The 22832-nt window shown below is 42.9% G+C and overlaps 1 protein-coding gene across 1 annotated transcript; it reads left to right on the top strand.

The window, feature by feature from the left end:
- The first annotated feature begins 161 nt into the window (after positions 1-161).
- On the top strand, positions 162-22609 carry LOC119858859 (kinesin family binding protein). The gene is made up of 7 exons (XM_038410350.2): positions 162-705; positions 3701-3799; positions 10769-10848; positions 10941-11124; positions 12354-12438; positions 19583-19692; positions 21142-22609. The coding sequence occupies exons 1-7, from the start codon at positions 337-339 to the stop codon at positions 22018-22020; spliced, it is 1806 nt and encodes a 601-aa protein (XP_038266278.1). The 5' UTR covers positions 162-336; the 3' UTR covers positions 22021-22609.
- The last annotated feature ends 223 nt before the right edge of the window (positions 22610-22832 follow it).

The raw sequence follows: 22832 nt of genomic DNA on the forward strand, positions 1-22832 counted from the left end.
TGACGATCCACCCGCAATTGGCATCTGTTTATTCACGGGGCCCTGGCACTTTTCTAGGCTGTCCCTGAGGCGGGCAACGGTTGGGCACCGGGCGCCCTGCGGCTCTGAGAACCAGGCGACGGAGCTCGGCTGAAATTTGCCGCCCCGGCGGAGGGCGGGGCGTGGCCCGAGCCTTACGTGAGGCTCGGGCGCCATGACAGTAGAGGGCGGAGACCCTTAGCGTCCTGATTGCTCGCTGAGCGTCACGTGTCCGCTCCAAAACGCCGAGCCGAGCGCGAGCCGAGCCGAGCCGGCGGTTGGTCGCAGTTGCGGGTGGCCCTGGGCCCGGCGAGGAAGATGGCGGCCCCTGCCGGCTGGGCCTCGCTCTGTGAGAAGTTCCGCAGCTCGCTGAGTCTCTCCAACGTGGAGTCCAAGAAGGACCCGGAGAACGAGCCCTACCGCTCCAAGTACGGCGCCCGGGAGCTGCTGGAGGAGATCCGGCAGCTGCTGGGCTCGGAGGAGGCGGCCGAGGCCGAGGGCGCCCCCGCGGGGGAGGCGGCGGCGCTGTGGGCCGTGCGGCTGGCCGTGGTGGAGTACGAGCTCGGGGTGAACCACACCGAGACCGAGGAGCTGTCTGCCGGCGAGGAGCACCTGCTGAAGTGCACCCGGCTGCTGGAGCGCCACCGCCTCTCCCGGGACTGCGTCTCGCTCTACATTCAGGCCCAGGTAGGGAGCGGCCGGCGCCCTGGGCGCCCCGGGACGTGCCGTGCCGACGAGCTCCCGCCGCGGCTCGAGGCGGGTGGGCGCCCTGTGGGCGAATGGCAGGGCCCTGGCTTGACTCCCCTGGCGGGCGGGGGTTTGACTGAGTTGCCCTCTGGGTCCCGCTGTGGTGACTTAAATCTCGCCGTGGACGGCGGCCAGCACCTCCGGGCAACGGGGCGCTGAGTCGCTCCAGACTCTGGGTGGTGGGAGTAGGATTCTGGATGCGGGGAGTCTCCAGTCGATCTGGAGCATCGTGCTATTTGGGACTTGAAGTCGGTTTGGGCAGACACGCCATTTGCAGCGTTGGGGTGTTCCTGACTTTAGGCAGCATAGCACCATAAACCTTGCCCGATCTGGGCCCGTTTTATTTGTGATGCTTAGGATGACATGAACTGTGTAAGTGGCGATATGAGCTACTGAAATGCTGCAATCTTAGGGCTATGCTAGTTAATATTTAAACAGTGCTTTGAAAATGTAAAGTTGCCTGGCAAAATTGGGATGAGAATTTATTGTTGCAGTTAATCTGTTTGCCTGCTCTTTAACGTTACGGTAATATAATACCATATCTGAGTGAGTAGAGTTTTGCAAATACTATTAATTTTCCTATAATAATTTCATTCTTCTCTGTATATTCCCTTCAGAATAGTCACCAAATACATATACGTGCTCAGAGATGTTCCAGTCTTTACTCAGTTTTTACATATCCTAAAAGAAACTGTAACATAAGAAGTAGTAAACAGAAGGACTATTCAGATGTCCTTAGGACAGCTGGCTGATCTAATCATAACAGGCAACCTCACAATAACTGTCTCCTTGTGAAGCCTTGCAAAATTATTATATAGGGGATAGTGGAGAGACTCAACTACAAGAAGTCATTTTTTCAAACTGGTATGTGAAGTGGGTTGGTTACCTGACATTTTCAAGATTACATTTGCATGTGGTCACTGTCTTCCACTGTGACAACTTGGGTTGGGCTCATAGTCAACACTATAAAGCTGTCATTTAAAAGTAACAGGCTTATTTCAGAAACCATTGAAAATGGGTTAGTGTCCCACCAGTAACTAAAAGGGTTGTAACTATACAAGTTTACATCATGCCAGAGGTGGTTTTTTTTTTTTTTTTTTAATTTTTATTGCCTGATGCCAAGGATTCAGTTCTGCAAAATCACCACAAAAGGTCATCCTCCCTTTCCTGCTGGTAATAGCTCACCTTAAGTGATCACACTCTCTTGTTACAGTGTGTATGGTAGCGCCCTTTGTGTATATAAATCTCCCCACTGTATTTTCCACCGAATGCATCTGATGAAGTGAGCTGTAGCTCACGAAAGCTTATGCTCAAATAAATTTGTTAGTCAAGTACTCCTAGTTCTGCTTCTGAATTGACTTTTTTAAATGGTGCTTGTTTATAACAGACAGGTGCTATTTTCTGGATACACTGTCTTTTTCCTGCTGTTCCAGCCCTTTCTTTTTTTACTATATCCAGAGATCTTTCCAGTGCTATTAGAAGTTATGTTGCCAAATGATGCTCTTGTTCCTAGCATTGGACAATGTATGTAAAATAACACAACTAGAAATCATGGTGTCTAACTGGGCTTTTGCACCAAGGCTTCAATCTCACATGCTGTAACAAACCTTGAACATTTAAAGGAAGGCAACCTAAATACTGCAGTACAAGCAATAATCTACAGAATTCAGGGGGTAGCTGTGTTAGTTTGTATCCACAAAAACAACAAGGAGTTGGTGCACCTTGAAGACTATATTTGAGCATAAGCTTTTGTTTTTTTAAAATAAATAAATAAATAAAAAATAAATTCTGTAGATCTGCATCTGAAGTGTTTTTTTGAAGTGCTTTATATGCTTTCTTTGTACTGACCTCTATTGTGGAAGCACTGGTACAGAGTTCCTTTTATCCGGTCAATTCCTGTGGCCCTGTCTCTGATTTGTGCTCTTCTGCGTAGTGCTATAGGAGATGATTGATGTCTGATTTTGCCTGTTACACTGTTCATCCAGTCCCAGGGACATAGTGTTTCTTTTTATGAGCACCACACAGTCTGATGCTCCTAAAAGAAGACTAATTTGAGTGGGCCAGCTGCAGAGGCAACTTGATAGAGGGGTAAAAGTGGAATTCTGAGTCTCTTTAGTTGTATATTAAGACTTACTTTTTCAAATGAGCAAATATAGAAACTAAATTTAGTATGGTTTCAGAGTAGCTGCCCTGTTAGTCTGTATTTGCAAAAAAGAAAAGGAGTACTTGTGGCACCTTGGAGACTAACAAATTTATTTGCGCATAAGCTTTCGTGAGCTACAGCTCACTTCATCATCTTTTTTTGTAAATTTAGTATGTGTCCAACTTGGAATGTTTATGAATGCTAAATTCTTAATGATATACTTGGAGAAGCTCTTTGAAATTGGAGAGCCTCCAGAAGCAATGTAAGAAATTATCATGTTTTAGATCTAAAATACCCATCCCTTAACTTCCACTTCTTAACTTTTCTTTGCCACCTTTACCTATCAATGAAGATGATGTTTAAACATCATCTGCTCTTTCCTAGCTCAACTTCTCATCCTATTTTATCCAGCCTTGAAGTCATAATACTGAATTTCTAACTTCCTGGTCATTTTTATGACAACACTGATGCTATGACTTAATTGCAGGGTAATCAGAAATAGAACTATATGTGAGAGAGCATTTGTTTAAACACACACCTGCAATAATAAGAAATAGAGAAAATTATATGCTTATGTATGTTTGGGTCTTTATTTTCATGTTTGCTATAGTGTGATAAGGTGTCTTTAAACAATTTAAGGTAAAAACTAATGAGCCAGGTGTTGCTTTTGGAGAAAAATGAGTGTGTGTTGGGGTGGAATTTAGTTGTTTAGATAACTTTGTTGTTGGGAATGGGAAATATTGGAAAATAACTTTTTTCCCCCCCCCCCTCCCCCCCTTTCTACATTTATAGAACAATTTGGGTATCCTGTGGTCTGAAAGAGGTGAAATTAAAACAGCACAGACTTACTTGGAATCTGCAGAGGTGTTGTATAATCAGTACATGAAAGAGGTACTGTTAACAGAGATTATTTTACACATGCATTGCACTATTATTTATTTGTGTTATGGCACCACCTAGAGATGCCAGCCAGCACTGGGGATTATGCTGAGTGCTGTAGATGGCAAAAGATGGTCCTTGTTCTGAAGACTGCATCTGGCAGAAGAAAATCATTTTTGAGTCTTTACATGCAGAGGCATTTCTTGTTAAGTATACATAGTGAATATTTTTTTCTGAAAAACATCTTGGTGAAGCATAAATTTCTGAGCTTCCTACTAGCCGCTACTGTGCTTCTGAAAAGTGACATCATGTGTGTTTGCTAGCACTATGAGGAATTGAGATCTGTGATTCATGATAGTTTCAGTTCTGGTTTAATCAGCAATTGAACTTGGCTTAAATACTAAAATAAGTAAAATATTCAATATTGGAAGTTTTTTAGCCAGAATTAAAACTAGATGGAATCTAGCTTAACTTCATACTGGTGGTACTGCAAAGCCATGAGAGACTTAAGATGATTCCTTTTAGTTAACAAAGAAAAAGATTAATCTTAAATACTCCTGAACCGTCTGCATCGATTTGCTGTGACAGTTTATAGTGCTGCATGCATTAAGGGCTTGGCTAAACTCGCAAGTTAAAGCGCATTAAAGCAATCCTGGGTGCCCTAACACCCGACGTGTCCACGCTAGCAAGCGTGTCCACGCTAGCAAGGCACGTAGAGCGCCTGGACTCTGCAGCTGAAGAACTCCTGGTAACCCACCTCCAGGAGAAGCATAATGCTTGCTGCGGCCTGGCTGAAACACCCTGGCGTCAGTGTGAAGGAGGCGTTACATTACTGTGCTGTGATTGGCATCTGGAAATGTCCCATAATCCCCTGAAGTCAAGTGGTCACTCTTCTCATTGTTATGGAATTGGCTGTAGGAATGAGGATATCCCTTTTCAAAGCTCTGTTTCTGACAGCCGACATGGCAGGCTTATCTGCTCTGGGACAAAGCAAACCATTAGTATGGAATTCTGTTGGGGGTGTGTGTGAGTGAGGTGGAGAGGGTGGTCTGCTGCTGTCTGAACTTACAAGACAGCATGCTGACACTTTCCCAGCACTCCACAACACACTGTCTCTCCCTCCACATACACACAACACACTCCACCCCCCCCTTTTGTAAAGCATGTTGCAACCACTTGCGTGCTGGGGTAGCTACCACAATGCACTGCTCTTAGTTGCGTTGCAAGAGCTGCTAATGTGGCCACTCGAGTGCGCTTGAATCTGACAGCGTAACACGTGGCAGCGTTTTCCCTGCTGTGGTCTCCAAAGGCTGGTTTAACTCCCAGCGCTCTACATCTGCAGGTGTAGCCATGCCCTTAGCTTTCTTTCAGAAAGGCTCCTGTGTGTCTCGGGCAGTCTTGTTAATGACCAATCTAAGGGCATGTTTTCACTAGCAACGTTAAAGTGCTGCTGCAGAAGTGCTTTAACGTGGCTGTGTAGTCACAACACCAGTGCTGGGGGAGAGCTCTCCTAGCACTATTTTGAGAGCTCTCCTAGCACTATTTAAAAAAAAAAAAAAAAACAAAAAAAAACACCTCCATGAGGGGAGTAGTTACCGGCGCCGGGAGCACTGTCTACACTGCCATGTTACAGCACTGAAATTTGCAGCGCTCAAGGGGGTGTTTTTTCATGCCCCTGAATGAGAAAGTTGCAGCGCTGTAAAGTGGCAGTGTAGACAAGGCCTGAGTTGTTGACTCTGCTGTGTGATAGCAGTGGCACAACAGGGTCTTTGTTCTGCTCTTTGAGTCAATCACAATGTATAAATAGCTCTGCAAAGACAGCTTTCTGCATTATTAATTCACCTCTTGTGACTTTGAAGAAAACCATAGTACACTGCAATTCAACATACTGGGAGGTGGGGAAATCGCTCCAATTACAGTTTGGCCTCTGGTCTTTTTACAAATTTTTGGCCTCTCTGTCTTTGTGAGGACTGAACTCTTTAAAAATGTCTCCTAGTTAATACCTGACACTCATTTCTGGCATTAATGCTGTGTACATGACAACCTGTAAAATTAAAAATTCTGCACACAGTATTTTAAAATTCTACAAGTTTTAATTATCAATAAATAAATGTGGAGGCTCTAGCAGGGCAGTGGTGAGCACAGACCATTAGTTGCATGAAGGTGGAAGATCACTCTGCAGCCTCTCCACCTCCGGGACACCGACTCAGCGGTGAGGCTACACCTGACCCTGACACAGCACAAGTCCTGGGCCTGTCCCAGAAACACCCTGGGATCCTGCCCCTCTGTGCTAGGCACACCAGGTGTGGGGCAGATAGGCTCAACCAGGCAGGATTCAAGTGTGAAGGGGCTCAGTGTGGGGGGGATCCAGGTGTGTGGTGAGAGGGTTCTGTGTGGGACAATCTGCGTGCAGGCATCTCAGTGCGGGGTCTAGATGTGGGGGGGATCTGCATCCACAGGCTTGGGGGTGGGGTTCCAGATGTAGGGATTAGGGAACTCAGTGAGGGGTGGTTTAGGGTGCAGAGATGGGGGGCTCCAGATGAAGGGGTTGAGGTTCAGTGGAGTGGGGTTCAGGTATGGAGTGCTGGGGGGGTGGTTCTGGGTGTACAGGGTGGGGCTTGGCAAGAGCATCTGGGTATGGAAGATCTGGATGCAGAGGGGTTGGGAGGATGGGGGAGCTCCCCATGCAGTGACCCCTCCCTCTCACAACTGAGGAGTTATGGGGGCAGGAAGCAAGAGAGGATGCTGAGCTTCCTGCAGCTGGGGAAGGCTTCTGAGGGTGGATCTGACACATCCCCAGCCACTTCTTGCAGGGGAAGAAGTAGTCCTGTCCTCTGCTGCCTCCAGCCCAGCCAGGACTAGCAGCTGATCCTGGCTCAGGGTAGGAGCCACTGGCTGGGGTGTCTCCAGCCCTGCGGTAATCTATCTCTCTGCTGCCTGTTTCAGGTGCCTGAAACGATGTACCTGTGCTGCTAGAGAGTGGGGTGTGACTGCTCTTGCAGCTTCCCTTTGCTTCCCTGTCAGAAAGTAATTTTTCTGCAGGGAAGTAAAGAAATCTGTTGGGGACATTAATTCTGCACACGCACAGTGGTGCAGAATTTCCCCCAGGAGTAATTCAAGGTTTGACCATAAGCATGATCCTGAAGCATATATAGGTTCTATCTCTGATGTTAGAAGCTGGATTGCCATCTTCCTTTACTCAATTTAAAAAAAAAAAAAAAAAACCTCCATGAAGCTCTTCCAGTGTTTCTCTGAGAAGACTGAATTGAGATGGAAAACTGGAATAATGGTCAGTTTGGGAAGTTAGTTTTGTGGGGTTAGTTTTAACATGCATTTAAAATTTGAGAAGGTCTGTGCAGTTGTGTGTTTACTGCCTGATTGGTAGGGTCTGAGATTTGAATATTAAATATAACCTACAAAGAACTTTTAAAATCAAGTTTATTCACGTTTTGCTGCTTTATGAGGTGTAAAAAGGGTTTGAAAGCTTTCAAGTTTATTGTGACAGGATTGGAGTTTTAAGATTCTATATCTTGGCTCCAGACAGCTTAACTAGTTTTGGCCAATAAGGCAAAAAGCCCAGGAACTCACAAGAACAAAGGAGACCTGGCAGGATTAAAAGGGATCCCTCTCTCTCAAGGAGAAATAATTATTCAAAGGAGTGAAACAGAGACATGGGAACCCTGCTGGGATGACTGAAGAGGCTAGGCTTGTCTAGGTCACCATCACAGGATGATAGGGCTTTTTAAGTAAGATAACAAACACTCTACACACATCTCTTAAAACGCTTATTTCCTACAGCAAAATAAACAATGCTTTGGTCGCTATTTACATCACTGATCAGACTCCCAAAGAGAAGAACCACAGGTGCTGAGACCAGTTGGACCTGCTCGCTTATCAAGGTTGATTCACAGGGTACTGTAGCCCGGGGCCTGGTTTAAGAGCGGAAGAATCATGGAACTCCATCCAGCATAGGTAAAGGTATGAGGCCTGAGATCTGAAGGGTGCACTCAGAGACTGGAAAGGGGAAAGAGCCGGTGCAGGAAGTCCTGTAACTTCTTAAACTTTAGAAATGTTATCTCTGATCTCCTGGAGTTTTCTGAAGAATTTGTTGGGAGTCTCTGAGGAAATGTGTTATGAGCTTTTACACCTCAGCTGAACTGGTGGGAATCTTTAATAAATACTTTTCATTTAAAAAAAAAAAAAGTTAATTAGTCATTGATACTAAACAGGTGTAACCAAAAAAAAAAAGCATTAAACAAATTGACTAAAAATCCTTTCATCCCTGGGTTATTTAACTTTTGCACTCTTGTGATGTCATCACTTCATTAGTTTGTCAATCACCATCCTTTTCCAGGCTAGACCAGACCTGAATTAAAGACCAGTAGAATAGATATGTATTTTAAAAAAAACAACCACTTTCAGGGTTGTTTTAAGGAAAAAGCAAGTAAAGGCACAAGCCTATTGCAGGGCACCCCCCATTTGTGGGAGGAAAAGGTAGCTATATTACTCCCTCTCCCAGCCCCTGCCCCACTTCTCATGATGAGTGTTTCTCTGAGCTGCTCCTCCTTCCTCTGCAGAGTCTCTCCAGGAGGCAGAAGGAGGTGGATTGCCACAGAGAGAGTTCCTTTCTGGCCACGTCGTCAGTTCTATTCTAAGTGTAAAGAACAGAATGACTTGAACGTGTCAATTCTGTTTTACGTTAATCTCAGAGCTTGGTCCAGATTCCCTCTGCCTCATGTTACGTCTTGAGAATGTAGACAAACAAAGCCTGTTACAGAAGTTCCTGCCTCTTGATATTATTCTCTTAGCTTGGCAGAGACCATGTGGCCCAACAAATAAGGCACTTTGCATCTGGAGATTTGGATTCTAGTTCCAGCTCTTCCACTGAGCTGTGGAGACCTTGGGTTAGTCCTTTTGCCTCTTTGTGTCTGTTCTGCTCCTGTAACAGGAGGGTAGTAATATTTATCCTCCCTTGAGATATATGGATGAAAAATCTATGTAGAGCTAAGTACTGTTATTACAGGAACATTTATCTGCTGTTCATTTTTGAAGTGATCAGGCAATAAGCTTGTAAACTACTAAGTACACTAGTACAGCAAGTTGCACTGCAAAACTGATCTCCGTGATGAAAATGCTCATAATGTCAAGAAACACATGACTGGCTAGTATACTGGCATGCTTAAAAACTTCCAGAATGGTAAATGATATGAGGAAGCCATCTTGGAAGCACATCCACAGTCCTCAGCCAGTGCCACCAGCAATTGAGGCACTGTTGGGTAGGTGTACCGAATTTTCATAAAAAGCAGGCACATATGTCTTTTTGAACCCTATGAAGCAAGTTAGGTGCAAACAGACAAAGTTGTGCCATAAATTGTGTTGGCATGGGTATGGCTCAATCGTACTAGCTATAACTGTCTGTCTGACAGCTGTCTTATAGGAACAGACACAATGGCAAGATGCTATATACAGGAGCCTTCTGTATAAACCCCAGAAATCATCTCCATAAAGAGAGTGAACAAAAACTAGTTAATATAGCACAAAACTACATTTACTTCCCACACATCTTAAATATGTGTTTTAAATCCATCTAAATCAGTACTCAAAGCTATGACTTTCCCCCTTTGAAAACTGGTGGAAGAGAGATGCTTTACTCTTTGGTTCAGTCTCTTCAGGAAGCATGGTGTCTCTTTGGAATGAATGTTTTGTTCTCTATTGAACCTAATAAACTGAAATTGATACATCACTGGAGTTTTTCTTTAAAATGAATTGCACTTCACCTGTGGTCATGCAGCTAGATTTGTGTGGTATCCTTTCACTCTTTGCCTCTTTCTTGTCCTTATAAAGATGACAGTAGGGACCTGAACTAGCAAGTGCTGTGATCTGCACTATGGGGATTTGATATGCTGGGAACTCATGCTTTCCTGGCCCCAGGGGAATGTAACCTAACTAACTCAGTGTGTTCTTTGTTTCCTTCTTGTGGCTAGACCACATACAGAGATTTTGAGTCTTTCCTCCATGTTAACAGCTGATATGCTATAACTTAAGCAGTAGAGACTCATGCTTCTGAGGCTTGTCTAAGCACAAATGCTGTACTGGTTTAAGTGTACTGGTATAAAGTGATACATCCTCCTCTAGTATGGACACAATATCAGTATAAAGGTGCTTTAGACTAGTATAGCTTTTCCCATATGGGAAGGGGAACAAGCTATACTGGAATAAGGCTCCCTTATACCAATATAAGTGCATCCACACCACAACTTGTACCAGTATAACTTTTTTTATTTTTAAAAAATCCATTCCTAGCCAAAATGTGTTTACCATTTCAAAAACAGTATATGGACTGGCCTTGGATCAAGAGATTGTTCATGGGGGAGTGAACCTCTTGAGGGACATTGTTATGCTTTCACACATGAGTGACATTACTCTCACAAAGTAGTTCATTGACTTCTGTGGGACTGCTCCTTATTAAAGCTACTCACATGCGTAAATGCTAGTGGGATCAGACCTCATGATAGGGTCTGCTAGGCATTCTCTATGCCTATCCTGCAGGAAATATTGTGAAGGGGTGTGTGTGTGTGTGTGTGCGCGTGCGTGGGTAGTCTTTATTTGATATTTGTAGACCTATTAAATAACTTCTCATGAGATCAGTATGAATCCAGAGTAAATTTAGTTTGTCGCAAAGTAATATTTTAAAAAATATACAGTTATATATGAGAAGCAGTTTTATAATACAATAGAAAAAGTGAGGCATACTGTTTGCTTTTTTTCTAAAAACATCTCATGGAAATCACATTAAATATAACATTCAGAAGTTCTGTGGAAAATCAAGTCTAGTGTTGAATTTGGGGTTGAAAAATTGCAAAATGCTCAAGTCTTTCTGGTCTTGCATCGTGTGTTTCACACTGCAGCCAGCAGAGGGAGCACAATATCACTAAATAAATTACAGGTTGTGTATTGGATTCACTGCTTATTCTTTTTCAGAATGGGAACCCTCCCCTTGATCCTAATGAACATTTCATGGCTGAAGAAGAAAAACTTGCAGATCAAGAGAGATCAAAAAGGTGGGTGCTGACTAGAGCATACATTTGAAAAGAGTGTGTGATATTTTTTAAAAATAAATAAATCTAAAGTAAGACCCAAATTGTCTTCCCAGATTTGAAAAAGCCTATACCCATACATTATATTATCTGGCCCAAGTCTACCAACACCTGGAAATGATTGAGAAGGCTGCCCAGTATTGCCATACCACCCTTAAACGACAGCTTGAGTACAGTGGCTACTATCCAGTAGAATGGGCTCTGAATGCTGCTACCTTGTCACAATATTATCTCACTAAGGTAACCATTTAAATGTTCTCTGCTATGGTTATGACTTATTAATCTGCAAACATAAAAGGTAACTACAAAGTCAGAGTTGCCATTCCAGTAGCTCATCGAGACATGGTGCCTACTGGATTTTAAAATATCGTCCTTTAAACACACAAATAGCCCTCAGATGTAAAACATCTGTCTTAAGGGAGTGCAGTGGTTGCACTTACCATGGTGGCATGTTGCTGAAAGTAAGCAAAGGGGTAAACTTAAGAATTAAAGCACAAGTGGGCACAGTAGTACAAATAATTAATAATAATAATGGTGGTGTATGATGTAGTGCTTATGAGATTTTTTTTTTTTAAGGTGAAACATAAAGGAAAATATTTTTAAACTACCTACTAATACTTAGTTCTTATCTAGCAAAAACAAATACAATCAGGATTGAGTCTTACACTGCACCCTTTAAGTAATTGTTCTTGGATATTTTAGCATGTGCACAAAATTTGTTGAAGGTTGTGTGAGCCAATCATATAATGGATGCTGTTTGCCTCCAAAGTCTCTGTACTGTCACTAAACAACTCACTGCTTTGTGAAGTACTTTTGTTTTTATATGAGGCCTTTCATACTCAAGACAACTCAAATTCTCATGTGTTCTATAAAACAATTTGGTGCTTTGGAGACTTCTGCAATACCACTCAGTTAAGAATAGAGTTTCAGCAGTAACCTGTCACTCCTGTACCTTTTGAGGAGATAAACTGAAGGAATTAACCATCAAATAAAGTATTGCTCAATATGAGAGTAAGGGGATCAGAATCTGACTCGTAATGTATGCTCAGTTTATGTTCAGCTCAGGGCTGTATTATGCCCCATAACACAGTGTTTACCACAGACCTCAGGAAATGACAGTAGCATAGGTCAGAGCAGCATGGAAAGAATTTATAATGTTTGTGCTTCAGTCCTGCTATAAAAGACAGTGACTACCTCTGGGGAGGGTTGCTGGTTGAGATGGGATACTTGGTGGGAAGGTGCTATATTCCATAGTAGATGTAAAAAATCATCTTTCCTTTCAAATTGTACAGTGTTAAACCTATATTTTCTAGTGTCCAATAGAAAATGTCCCTGGACCTCTCAGTTCTGCAATTTCTCCATCTTCACATGTCCTAACTATACAACTTGAGTGACTTAATTAAGTCTAAAATACCAGCTCATTGGCTGTTTTGTTTATGGTTGAACACTGCTGTTTCTCTCCCCCACAGCAATGCTTTATGGAGTCTCGACACTGTTTAGCAGCTGCTAATGTTATCTTTAGCCAAGCTGGACAGGTTCCTTCTTCAGAGGACAGTAAGCTTTTTGTATTTTTTGTTTTACTGATAGTTAACTTAAATCAAGTAGCTTTGAAATGAGCATTGTTAGTATGGATGTTAAATGCTCATATGTTCATCAGTTGGGAGCTCAATAGGAGTTCCATTTCCTTTTGGAGAATTAATTATCTTCCCTTATATCAGTACTACTATTAAACCAAGATTTTTAAGTTGCATGCACAACAGTTGTTAAGATTTGGTAAATGTAAACATCTTGAGAAAAGCTCAGATATTTATTGCTGCTGATTCAGGAATTTCACTAGAGTCAGGTGATACTTTAGTAGGGTTTTTTGGTAAAATTGACAGATGTTAGAAGTTGCGAGGAGGATGGAGGAAAAAATATTGGGGCAGTTCTAAAATGTGAACATCTCTGTCCGGGTGTTTTCAGGAGTATGAGGGAAAATTTCTCATGCTCCTTTTTTTTGTTTTGTTTTTGTTTTTGTTTTAAAGTCTTGGCTCTCTCACATTTACAGTACAGTGTATAATTTGTTTAGAGCAATCCCTAAATGAAAACTGTTAAACAAATCTGATGCAAGAAGACATTTCCTGAGAATAAGCTTAAAATAAAGACTTTAGCAGAAAAGCAGTTGCATGTAAAACACCCTACAATTTGTCACCCAACATGGTGCAATCTCATTAGATTGTACGTATGAAGTTGTCGTCATCATCCCTGACTAACTTTTGTATTGGTGTAATGAAATAAACAACTCTTAAATCAACAAAATCAAGTGGAATAGAATGTACCCTCCTAAAAAGACAGCCATGCTTCTGAGGGGGCATGGTCACATGACTATAGCTGTGCTACTTGAATCATCCTACTTCATTACTTCCTGTAAAGTGGTAAGCTTTGGTTTTGCACATCTGCAGCACAGCCCTGGGCGTTTCAAATCTTGGACAACTGAAAGCTTCAGATAAATGAGGCTTTAGACTCATGGCAGATTGTGCTAGCATTCAAAGGGGCTGCATTTTTGGATTTCCCTAGCCTGCTGTTACTGCAGTGAGTGTTAGCTAGTTTTAAAGGATTCATGCTAATTGGAATGTAGTCCCCTTAGATCCAATTGGCATTGTTATTCAGCGGTAAAATACAGCTGAAGGGAACACAGCCAAGCTTCCTTTAACCAGATTCAGTCAGCTGGGTGGCACAGTGTATAAATGTCATCACTTATGACATTTTTTGGAAACTTGAAAATGGACAAAAACCTATATAGAGTCACCCGTTATATCTCATCCAGCCAATTTAACTACATTTTTAGGAGGCAGGCTATGCAAGAGCCATTTTAGATAAGGAAACCCAAGACTTTACAAAATACTGGTTTCAGAGTAGCAGCCGTGTTTGTCTGTATTCGCAAAAAGAAAAGGAGTACTCGTGGCACATTAGAGACTAACAAATTTATTTGAGCATAAGCTTTTGTGAACTACAGCTCACTTCATTGGGTGCATTCAGTGGAAAATACAGTGGGGAGATCTTTATACATAGAGAACATGAAACAATGGGTGTTACCATACACACTGTAACGAGAGTGATCACTTAAAGTGAGCTATTACCAGCAGGAGAGCGGGGAGGGAGGGATCCTTTTGTAGTGATAATCAAGGTGGGCCATTTCCAGCAGTTGACAAGAACCTCTGAGGAATGTTCGGGGGTGGAGGGTGGGAATTAACATGGGGAAATAGGTTTCAGAGTAGCAGCTGTGTTAGTCTGTATTCGCAAAAAGAAAAGGAGGACTTGTGGCATCTTAGAGACTAACAAATTTATTTGAGCATAAGCTTTCGTGAGCTACAGCTCACGAAATGCATCCGATGAAGTGAGCTGTAGCTCACGAAAGCTTATGCTCAAATAAATTTGTTAGTCTCTAAGGTGCCACAAGTACTCCTTTTCTTCATGGGGAAATAGTTTACTTTGTGTAATGACCCATCCACTCCCAGTCTCTATTCAGGCCTAAGTTAATTGTATCTAGTTTGCAAATTAATTCCAAGTCAGCAGTCTCTAGTTGGAGTCTGTTTTTTGAAGTTTTTTTGTTGAAGAATTGCAACTTTTAGGTCTGTAGTCGAGTGACCAAAGAGATTGAAGTGTTCTCTGACTGGTTTTTGAACGTTATAATTCTTGATGTCTGATTTGTGTCCATTGATTCTTTTACATAGAGATTGTCCAGTTTGGCCAGTGTACATGGTAGAGGGGCATTGCTGGCACATGATGGCATATATCACATTTGTAGATGTGCAGGTGAACGAGCCTCTGATAGTGTGGCTGATGTGATTAGGCCCTATGATGGTGTCCCCTGAATAGATACGTGGACACAGTTGGCAACAGGCTTTGTTGCAAGGATAGGTTCCTGTGTTAGTGGTTCTATTGTGTGGTTGCTGGTGAGTATTTGCTTCAGGTTGGGGGGCTGTCTGTAAGCAAGGACTGGCCTGTCTCCCAAGATCTGTGAGAGAGATGGGTCGTCCTTCAGGATAGGTTGTAGATCCTTGATGATGCGCTGGAGAGGTTTTAGTTGAGGGCTGAAGGTGACGGCTAGTGGGGTTCTATTATTTTCTTTGTTGGGCCTGTCCTGTAGCAGGTGACTTCTGGGTGATATTCTGGCTCTGTCAGTCTGTTTCTTCACTTCAGCAGGTGGGTATTGTAGTTCTAAGAATGCTTGAATAGAGATCTTGTAGGTGTTTGTCTCTGACTGAGGGGTTGGAGCAAATGCGGTTGTATTGTAGAGCTTGGCTGTAGACAATGGATCATGTGGTGTGGTCTGGATGAAAGCTAGAGGCATGTAGGTAGGAATAGCGGTCAGTAGGTTTCCAGTATAGGGTGGTGTTTATGTGACCATCGCTTATTAGCACCGTAGTGTCCAGGAAGTGGATCTCTTGTGTGGACTGGTCCAGGCTGAGGTTGATGGTGGGATGGAAATTGTTGAAATCATGGTGGAATTCCTCAAGGGCTTCTTTTCCACGGGTTCGGATGATGAAGATGTCATCGATGTAGCGCAAGTAGAGTAGGGGCATTAGGGGACGAGAGCTGAGGAAGCGTTGTTCTAAGTCAGCCATAAAAATGTTGGCATAGTGTGGGGCCATGCGGGTACCCATAGCAGTGCCGCTGATTTGAAGGTATACATTGTCACCAAATGTGAAATAGTTATGGGTCAGGACAAAGTCACAAAGTTCAGCCACCAGATTAGCCGTGACATTATCGGGGATACTGTTCCTGACGGCTTGTAGCCCATCTTTGTGTGGAATGTTGGTGTAGAGGGCTTCTACATCCATAGTGGCCAGGATGGTGTTTTCAGGAACATCACCGATGGATTGTAGTTTCCTCAGGAAGTCAGTGGTGTCTCAAAGATAGCTGGGAGTGCTGGTAACGTAGGGCCTGAGGAGTGACTCTACATAGCCAGACAATCCTGCTGTCGGGGTGCCAATGCCTGAGATGATGGTGCATCCAGGATTTCCAGGTTTATGGATCTTGGGTAGCAGATAGAATACCCCAGGTCGGGGTTCCAGGGTTATGTCTGTGCAGATTTGTTCTTGTGCTTTTTCAGGGAGTTTTTTTTGGTAACCCTCAGTGGGATCAGAGGGTAATGGCTTGTAGAAAGTGGTGGTGGTCATATTCCGACCTATTCATGTTGACGACAGCACCGAAATATTGGGTTGTACTAATCATAGAGGTCTGTCAAGACATCTTAGAATAAATATGAAATAATTGACAGATGAATTCACACATCTAGATTGCCATGGTCACTTGCATGTGTTACTGTGGATCAGTAGGGTGACATTGGGGTCAGAAATGTGGTATGCTTTCACCAAGGAAACCACTTAGAGACTCCAGCCAGTAGGAGCAGAAGCAGCCAAAGATGGAACAGCTGCACTGTGGCAGGGAGGGGTAAAATGGGGCCCAGCCAGAGCCACCTTTCCCTCCCAGAACCTTGCAGTACCCAGAACTGTGCAGGGGAGGCCACACGCTCACACTCTGGGGCCTGCATCTCTCTTGCTGTCCTGTGGGTTGCAGAGAGGAGATGACTCCTGGTAGGAACCAAAGCAGGGATCTTTGGACATTGAGAACTCTACAGTTGTGATTGGACTTCCTCTGCTCTGTGCTGATCGACTCTCGCTCCCACCCTCAGTCTCTTCACCTGAGCTTCAAGCCACACTTGATGTCTTACCTTCTTTTCCCCTTCCCTTCTTGCTTATACCCTCCAAACTAAACCACCTCTTCTCTCCCCCTCCCCCCAAAAAATAGTGGAACTAACATGGTGATTGAACAGCATAATGGCAGCAATCTGCTTGTGTGTCAGACCCTTTCCTCCGCCCTATGTCTGTCTTGTCTATTTAGATTGTATGCTCTTCAGGGCAGGAGCCATTGTCTACTGTGTTTGTACAGTACCGAACACAGCAGGGGGCCCTTTTCTTGGCTGTCCAGTAGTGACTACTGTAATAAACATGATTACGTAATAACAGAGAAGTATATGGACAGTGATGGTCTACTTCCAGCACAGAATTGAGAGTTGAGAGACAAGGATCCTCTTTCCAGCTCTGCCAAAATCTTCCTTTGTGACTTTGGGCAAATTGCTTATTCTCTCGGTGCCTCAGTTTCTCATCTGTTAAATAGGAGTAATGATACTTCTCTTTTATAGGTGAGGAGGCTAATGACTTGATATCATTGGATGGAAGATCCTCTATAAGTGCAAAGTGATATTTATTGCAGCATGCTGGGAAGTCCTCCTGTTTGGGTTTTTTTTTTAATTTTTTGTTTGTTTTCTTCTCCCTTCCTCTTAAATTTTATATCCTGAGCCACTGTACTATGAAAATCATCATATGGAAAGTTCTGGGATCTAAAACATGGGAGTAAGTTCCACTCACTGAGGGCTTGTCTATGCTACCAAGTTTCGTTGACAAAACTTATGTCGACACCCCTCCCCGCCCCCAAAATTCATCAACACAAAAATCGCCAAAGGGTGTTCATGCTTGCTCCCTCCATTGACAGATCATGCCCATGCTGGGGACCCTATCATCGACCAGGTGAACAATGCACTGTGGGCGTGTATCCCACAGAGCAGTGTTGTGGGGAGGAGGAGCTGATCGCTGTGTATCTTGGGATTCTTTCCGAGTTCTCCCACAGCCCCCTCAGCTGCCTAGAGCAGCATCGTGAGTAGCTCTGTGAGCTCTCCATGTTGAGGAATGGCAAAGCAGCACAGCCGTCTGCTTGCTGCTGTGTTCCTAGTGTAGGGCAGAACAGGACCATTCCAATTATTTGCTCTTTGTTTGCTTCCCCAAAAGGAGCAACACACAGCTATGAAAGGGGAGGGGCGTGTGCCTGCAGGGCAGCAGAGATCAAAACACTGAGCAGAACAATCAGGGCAGGCATTGTGGGATATTGGTGGAAGCTAGTTCTGTGGACAAAACAATCTGCAGTGTCTACACTGGTTCTTTGTAGACAATAAGGGAGGGGAAAAGACAAGTCTCTTGTAGAGGTGGAAGTTTTTTGTTGCCCAAAACTGGGTGTTTTTCACGATGAAAGTTCCATTGTAGTGTGTAAGCTCTTGCTGTTTTGTTGCCAAAAGGCAATTTTTTACAACAAAACTTACCAGTGTAGACAAGCCTTCAGATTTTCAAGCTAGGAGCTTTATCAGTCAGTGATATGTCACACTTCTGCATATGAAATGGCTGCAATTCATCAAATCTCTTTTAAAGGAGAAAAGGCTGGATTGATCAGTAAAGGTCTAGAGCAGGGGTTGGCAACCTGCAGCATGCGTACCAAAGGCGGCATGTGAGCTGATTTTTGGCGGCACTCTGCTGCCAGCCGGGGTCCCGGCTGCCAGCCCCGCTCAGCTGGCTGCCAGTCTGGGGTTCTGGCCGTCAGCCCCGTAAATGTAAAATGCATTATTGGCACGCCAAACCGTAAATGAATGAAGACTTGGCACGCTACTTCTCAAAGGTTGCCAACCCCTGGTCTAGAGCAGTGGTTCTCAAACTTTTGTACTGGTGATTACTTTCACATAGCAAGCCTCTGAGTGCAATCCCCCTCCCCCAATAAATTAAAAATACTTTTTAAAATATATTTATCACCATTATAAATACTGGAGGCAAAAGGGGGTTGGGGTGGTGGCTGACAGCTCGTGATCCCCCATGTAATAACCTTGCGATCCCCTTGAGGGGTCCTGACCCCCAGTTTGAGAACCACTGGTCTGGAGTTACTTCACCTGAGTACTTGCTGATAAGAACACCTGCTTAAAGAACAGACACCTGCAAGCATGTGAACGGAACATCTAAATTCTGTTAGTAAAACAAAGCCAAAACCATCCCCTGTGTACAGTTCAGGGATTCTTAAACTAATGAACAAATGGAGGTCATTTTGAGGCTATTGAGAACTCTCCTTCACCTCTTTCTCCCCTCCCCCCCCCCCAAAAAATTGAATGTAGTGCCTGTGAAAGGTACCAACTTAACAGCACCGGAGACTGAAGCATCCTTTGTATCCAGAGGACAAGAATGGCGGCATCAGCAGTGCAAGCTTCACCACACTGTCCCACTAATTTGTCTCCACTTCCCCTAGAGGTGATGGGATAGTTAAGTTTTAACGTCCGCTCAATCTTTGGTGTCTGTGTTGAGATGTCAACAATGTTGCAAACTGTGGTGGGGAACTTGGGGAGCGAAGGAGAGCGTAAGAGTTTGTGGGCTAGCAAATCTTCCAGTTCCTGTACTTTGGAGTGGCCATAGACTTTGCTTCCTCAATTTGACAGTCTCTACTTCACTATAATTCTTAGGGCTGTTGCAAGAGCAAACAGTGTCTTAATCATGCTAGAGAGCAGCTTTTCTGTTAGTTGTTTTTGAAGGGCAGATGGGCTCTTACTTTAGAACAGAAAACAAATCTGTTTTATTATACTCTGGAAAAACTCCAAACCAGGTGGTCTTCCTGTTACATATCTAAACTGTATTTAAAGGCAGTACTTGATAGATCCACAGTAATCCATCTTCTGAGTCTGTTAGAGTTAGGGATTACAAACTTTGCACTCTTAAAACCTTAAAGGAAAGACAGAAAAATATCCTGATCAATGTAAATGATCGTTCCTCCTTTTAATGTAACATTTGAGCTGGAATACTTCACTTCACTTCTCCCCAGCTTTTTATGTGATATGTGTATTTATCAGATGAAACAGAACAAGACCAACAGGATCTTCGACAGAGAAAAGCTGAAATTGCAAGATGTTGGATTAAGTACTGCTTGACTCTTTTGCAGAATGCTCGGAAATCACTTGAGGTAATCAAAGATTTCTATTCACAATTGTTTAAAAGTATCAACAAAAACTTCATTTATAAATAACAGGAATAACTTCACAACCAATCATTAAGGATACATAGTTGCACAACCAGTAATCGGGAGACACATATTTGAACTCTAGGCTGTACATGTTCTAAAAACTGCTAACTCTTGAATAAAGATGTTATATTACAAATAAGATTGGAGACCGGATAAAAAACAAGCTGTTTGCTCAGCCCTGCCTGTTGATTAATGGAACATAGCAATTTTATAAGTCTCCCTGATCTTTGCCCACAAAGTCCCCTTCTTAGGCTTTAATTCAGCAGTTCACTGAATATTTGTTTGAGGCCTTGTCTACGCTACAAAATTTTTTCAGCAAAAGCTGCCTTTTGCCGGCAAAACAAAACTACCTCAATGAGAGGAATAAACTTTTGGCAGCAGAGTTAAAGCGACAAAGCATCAGTGTAGACGCTGCTGTTTGTTTTGTCCACATAACTGGCTTCCATCAGTGTCCCACAATGCCTGCTGTGATCTCTCTGCTCACTGTTCTGCTCTCTGCTGTGCTGCAGGCATGTGCCCCTCCCCTTTCAAAAGTCTGGGGAAGTATCTGACCGCTAAGGGGGCTGCTCCCTTTGGGGAACAAAGAGCAATTCATTAACATGGAATGCTCTTGTTCTGCCCTGCACTAGGAACACAGTGGTGGCGGGGAGGGAAAGGGACTGCTGTGCTGCTTTGACATTCCTCAGCATGTAGAGCTCACAGAGTTGTTCAGGATGCTGCTTCAGGATGGGATTGAGAAACCTTCATCATGTGACGCTGTACTTGCCCCATGAGGCATTGCAAACCCTTCCCAAAGCACCCTGCAGCCAACTGCACTGTGGGATAGCTACCACAGTGCACTGCTCTCTGTCAATGCAAGAGCTGTTAGCGTGGATGCACTCTGCCGACATAAGGAGCTAGTGTGGACATGCAACAGTGGTTTTATTTAAAGCGCTTTAATTAAAGTGGTATAACTTTTGCTGACAAAACTCTGTAGTGTAGATAAGGACTAAGTGTAAGCATGTGGGTAATGTGATCCTTATTCAGCACTTAAGCGTTCAGATAGTTCCATTGACTTCCAATGGAACTATACAGTGCCCATTAAGAAGCTGCTGAAAGTACTTTATTGAATTGAGGTTTTAAATGGCTCCAGCTCCATTGTCTGTCTGGATACAAAAACCTCATGGAGTGGAGACATACTTCTAAAATATCCATGTTAAATAAATCTCATGCATTGCAGAGGTAAGATCATAATTTGTGTAATTTAGTGAGCATAAATTGTCATATGCTAGCATGCCCACTCTTGTCTTGCTGTTTGTTTGCATTGTGGACTGTAGTTAAAAGCAGCTTCAATACATGTTGTTCTCTGTAGCCACATGTATTTTAAACTAACTTGCTCTGTCATTTTAGGATAACATCGGAGAGTTGGATCCAGACAGGCAATCAGAACTTAAAGCTCAAAGGAAGAAAGAGGAAGATGAAAAAGAGAAGGGCAGGAAGAAAGCTGTCCTCTTTGGAACCAGTGATCTATGTGACTCTATATTAGCCACAGAAGAAAAAGTGAGCTGTATATGTCCCTTAGATTTTCAAGAAGCCAGAGAAGTCTTCCTAGTGGGTCAGAATTATGTTCATGAAGCAAAAGAGTTCTTTCAGTTTGATGGCTATGTTACTGACCATATTGAAATTGTTCAGGACCACAGTGCCTTGTTTAAGGTGCTTGCTTTCTTTGAAGAAGATTATGAGAGACGCTGCAAGATGCACAAGCGTAGAATAGATATGCTGGAGCCCATGTACGTGGATTTGAATCCACAGTATTACCTGCTGATCAGTAGGCAGCTTCAGTTTGAATTAGCAGACACCTATTATGAGATGATGGATTTAAAGGTAGCTATTGGTAACAGGCTAGAGGAACTCGACTCTCATACTATAAAAAAAATTAATTCTCTGGCTCAGTTAGCAGTCAAGTACTATGAACTCTTCTTAGATTCTCTGAGGAACCCAGATAAGATATTTCCTGAAAAACTCGACGATGATGTTCTTCGCCCTGCAATGGTGGCCAAATTTCACATTGCACGATTATATGGCAAGCTTATTACCTCTGATGGCAAGAAACAACTGGAGAATATGCAGACCTCATTGGAATATTACACATTTCTGGTAGACTATTGTGAGAAGCATCCAGAAGCTGTCCAGGCCATAGAAACTGAACTAGAACTCAGTAAAGAAATGGTTGGTCTGCTTCCAACAAGAATGGAGAGGCTAAAAGCCAAACTGTCTCCGTTTCATTAAACCCTTGTCTTCGGTGAATGGAAATGTGCAATATTAAAATGATCTCTGTCAAACATACTTTGGGACAGTTCCCATACCTTGTTGTTGCCCTTAGCATTCAGATGTCTGCAGCTATATGTTTAGCTTATGTATATGCTTATGTATAGGTATGTTAGGCACTATAGAACCTTTTTTAAAATTGAGAACTGTCTAGTTTAGTTTCTCACCCATGGTAATGGTATAAACTCTCTAAATGTAAAGTGAATGTCCATTTGTTGATTTGTATTGCATGCTCTTTATGTAAATGCAAACCCTGCCTGCCTTTCTTCTTCCAGTACATAATTCAATTTCTAAATGTAGTGTTGTACTTCAGATGTTTCTTTTAAGAGAACCTTTTGGGTAGCTTGACTCGTCCTAGAAACCTTTAATAAGAATCAGACTTCAGGCATGCATTCTGTCTACTAGACAGCATTTTAGTCTTTCTAACCCATGCTCCCAAGATTATCCATATGGAAAGGAGCCTTATTGTCCTGTATTTTGTATGTTAAGTGACTTTTTTGTTGCAATTAAACACAGCTATTAGAGGCTCAATAAATGGACTTGCTTGACTAAACTTTTTCACTGAGTCCTTCTGATCTTAATTTTTTGTTTTTTAAGACCTGATTAACAATAGAATCCTGTCCCACTTTTTACAGAAACTAAAATACAGTAAGTTTTAACTAGCTGTAAAACTCCATAATCCTGTCTGATTTTTTACAGTTGTACAAATAGGCACCAACATATCCAGAACAGGAAAATAAGAAATAAATGATCAAATACACCATGAAAGGTGT

This window comes from Dermochelys coriacea, chromosome 7 (genome assembly GCF_009764565.3).
Source record: "Dermochelys coriacea isolate rDerCor1 chromosome 7, rDerCor1.pri.v4, whole genome shotgun sequence".
NCBI lineage: Eukaryota > Metazoa > Chordata > Testudines > Dermochelyidae > Dermochelys > Dermochelys coriacea.

Coding starts and splice junctions, on each gene's coding strand:
- LOC119858859 (XM_038410350.2), top strand. CDS start 337: ATGGCGGCCCCTGCCGGCTGGGCCTCGCTCTGTGAGAAGTTCCGCAGC. Junction 706..3,700: donor CGCTCTACATTCAGGCCCAG/GTAGGGAGCGGC, acceptor CTACATTTATAG/AACAATTTGGGTATCCTGTG. Junction 12,439..19,582: donor GGTTCCTTCTTCAGAGGACA/GTAAGCTTTTTG, acceptor TGTATTTATCAG/ATGAAACAGAACAAGACCAA.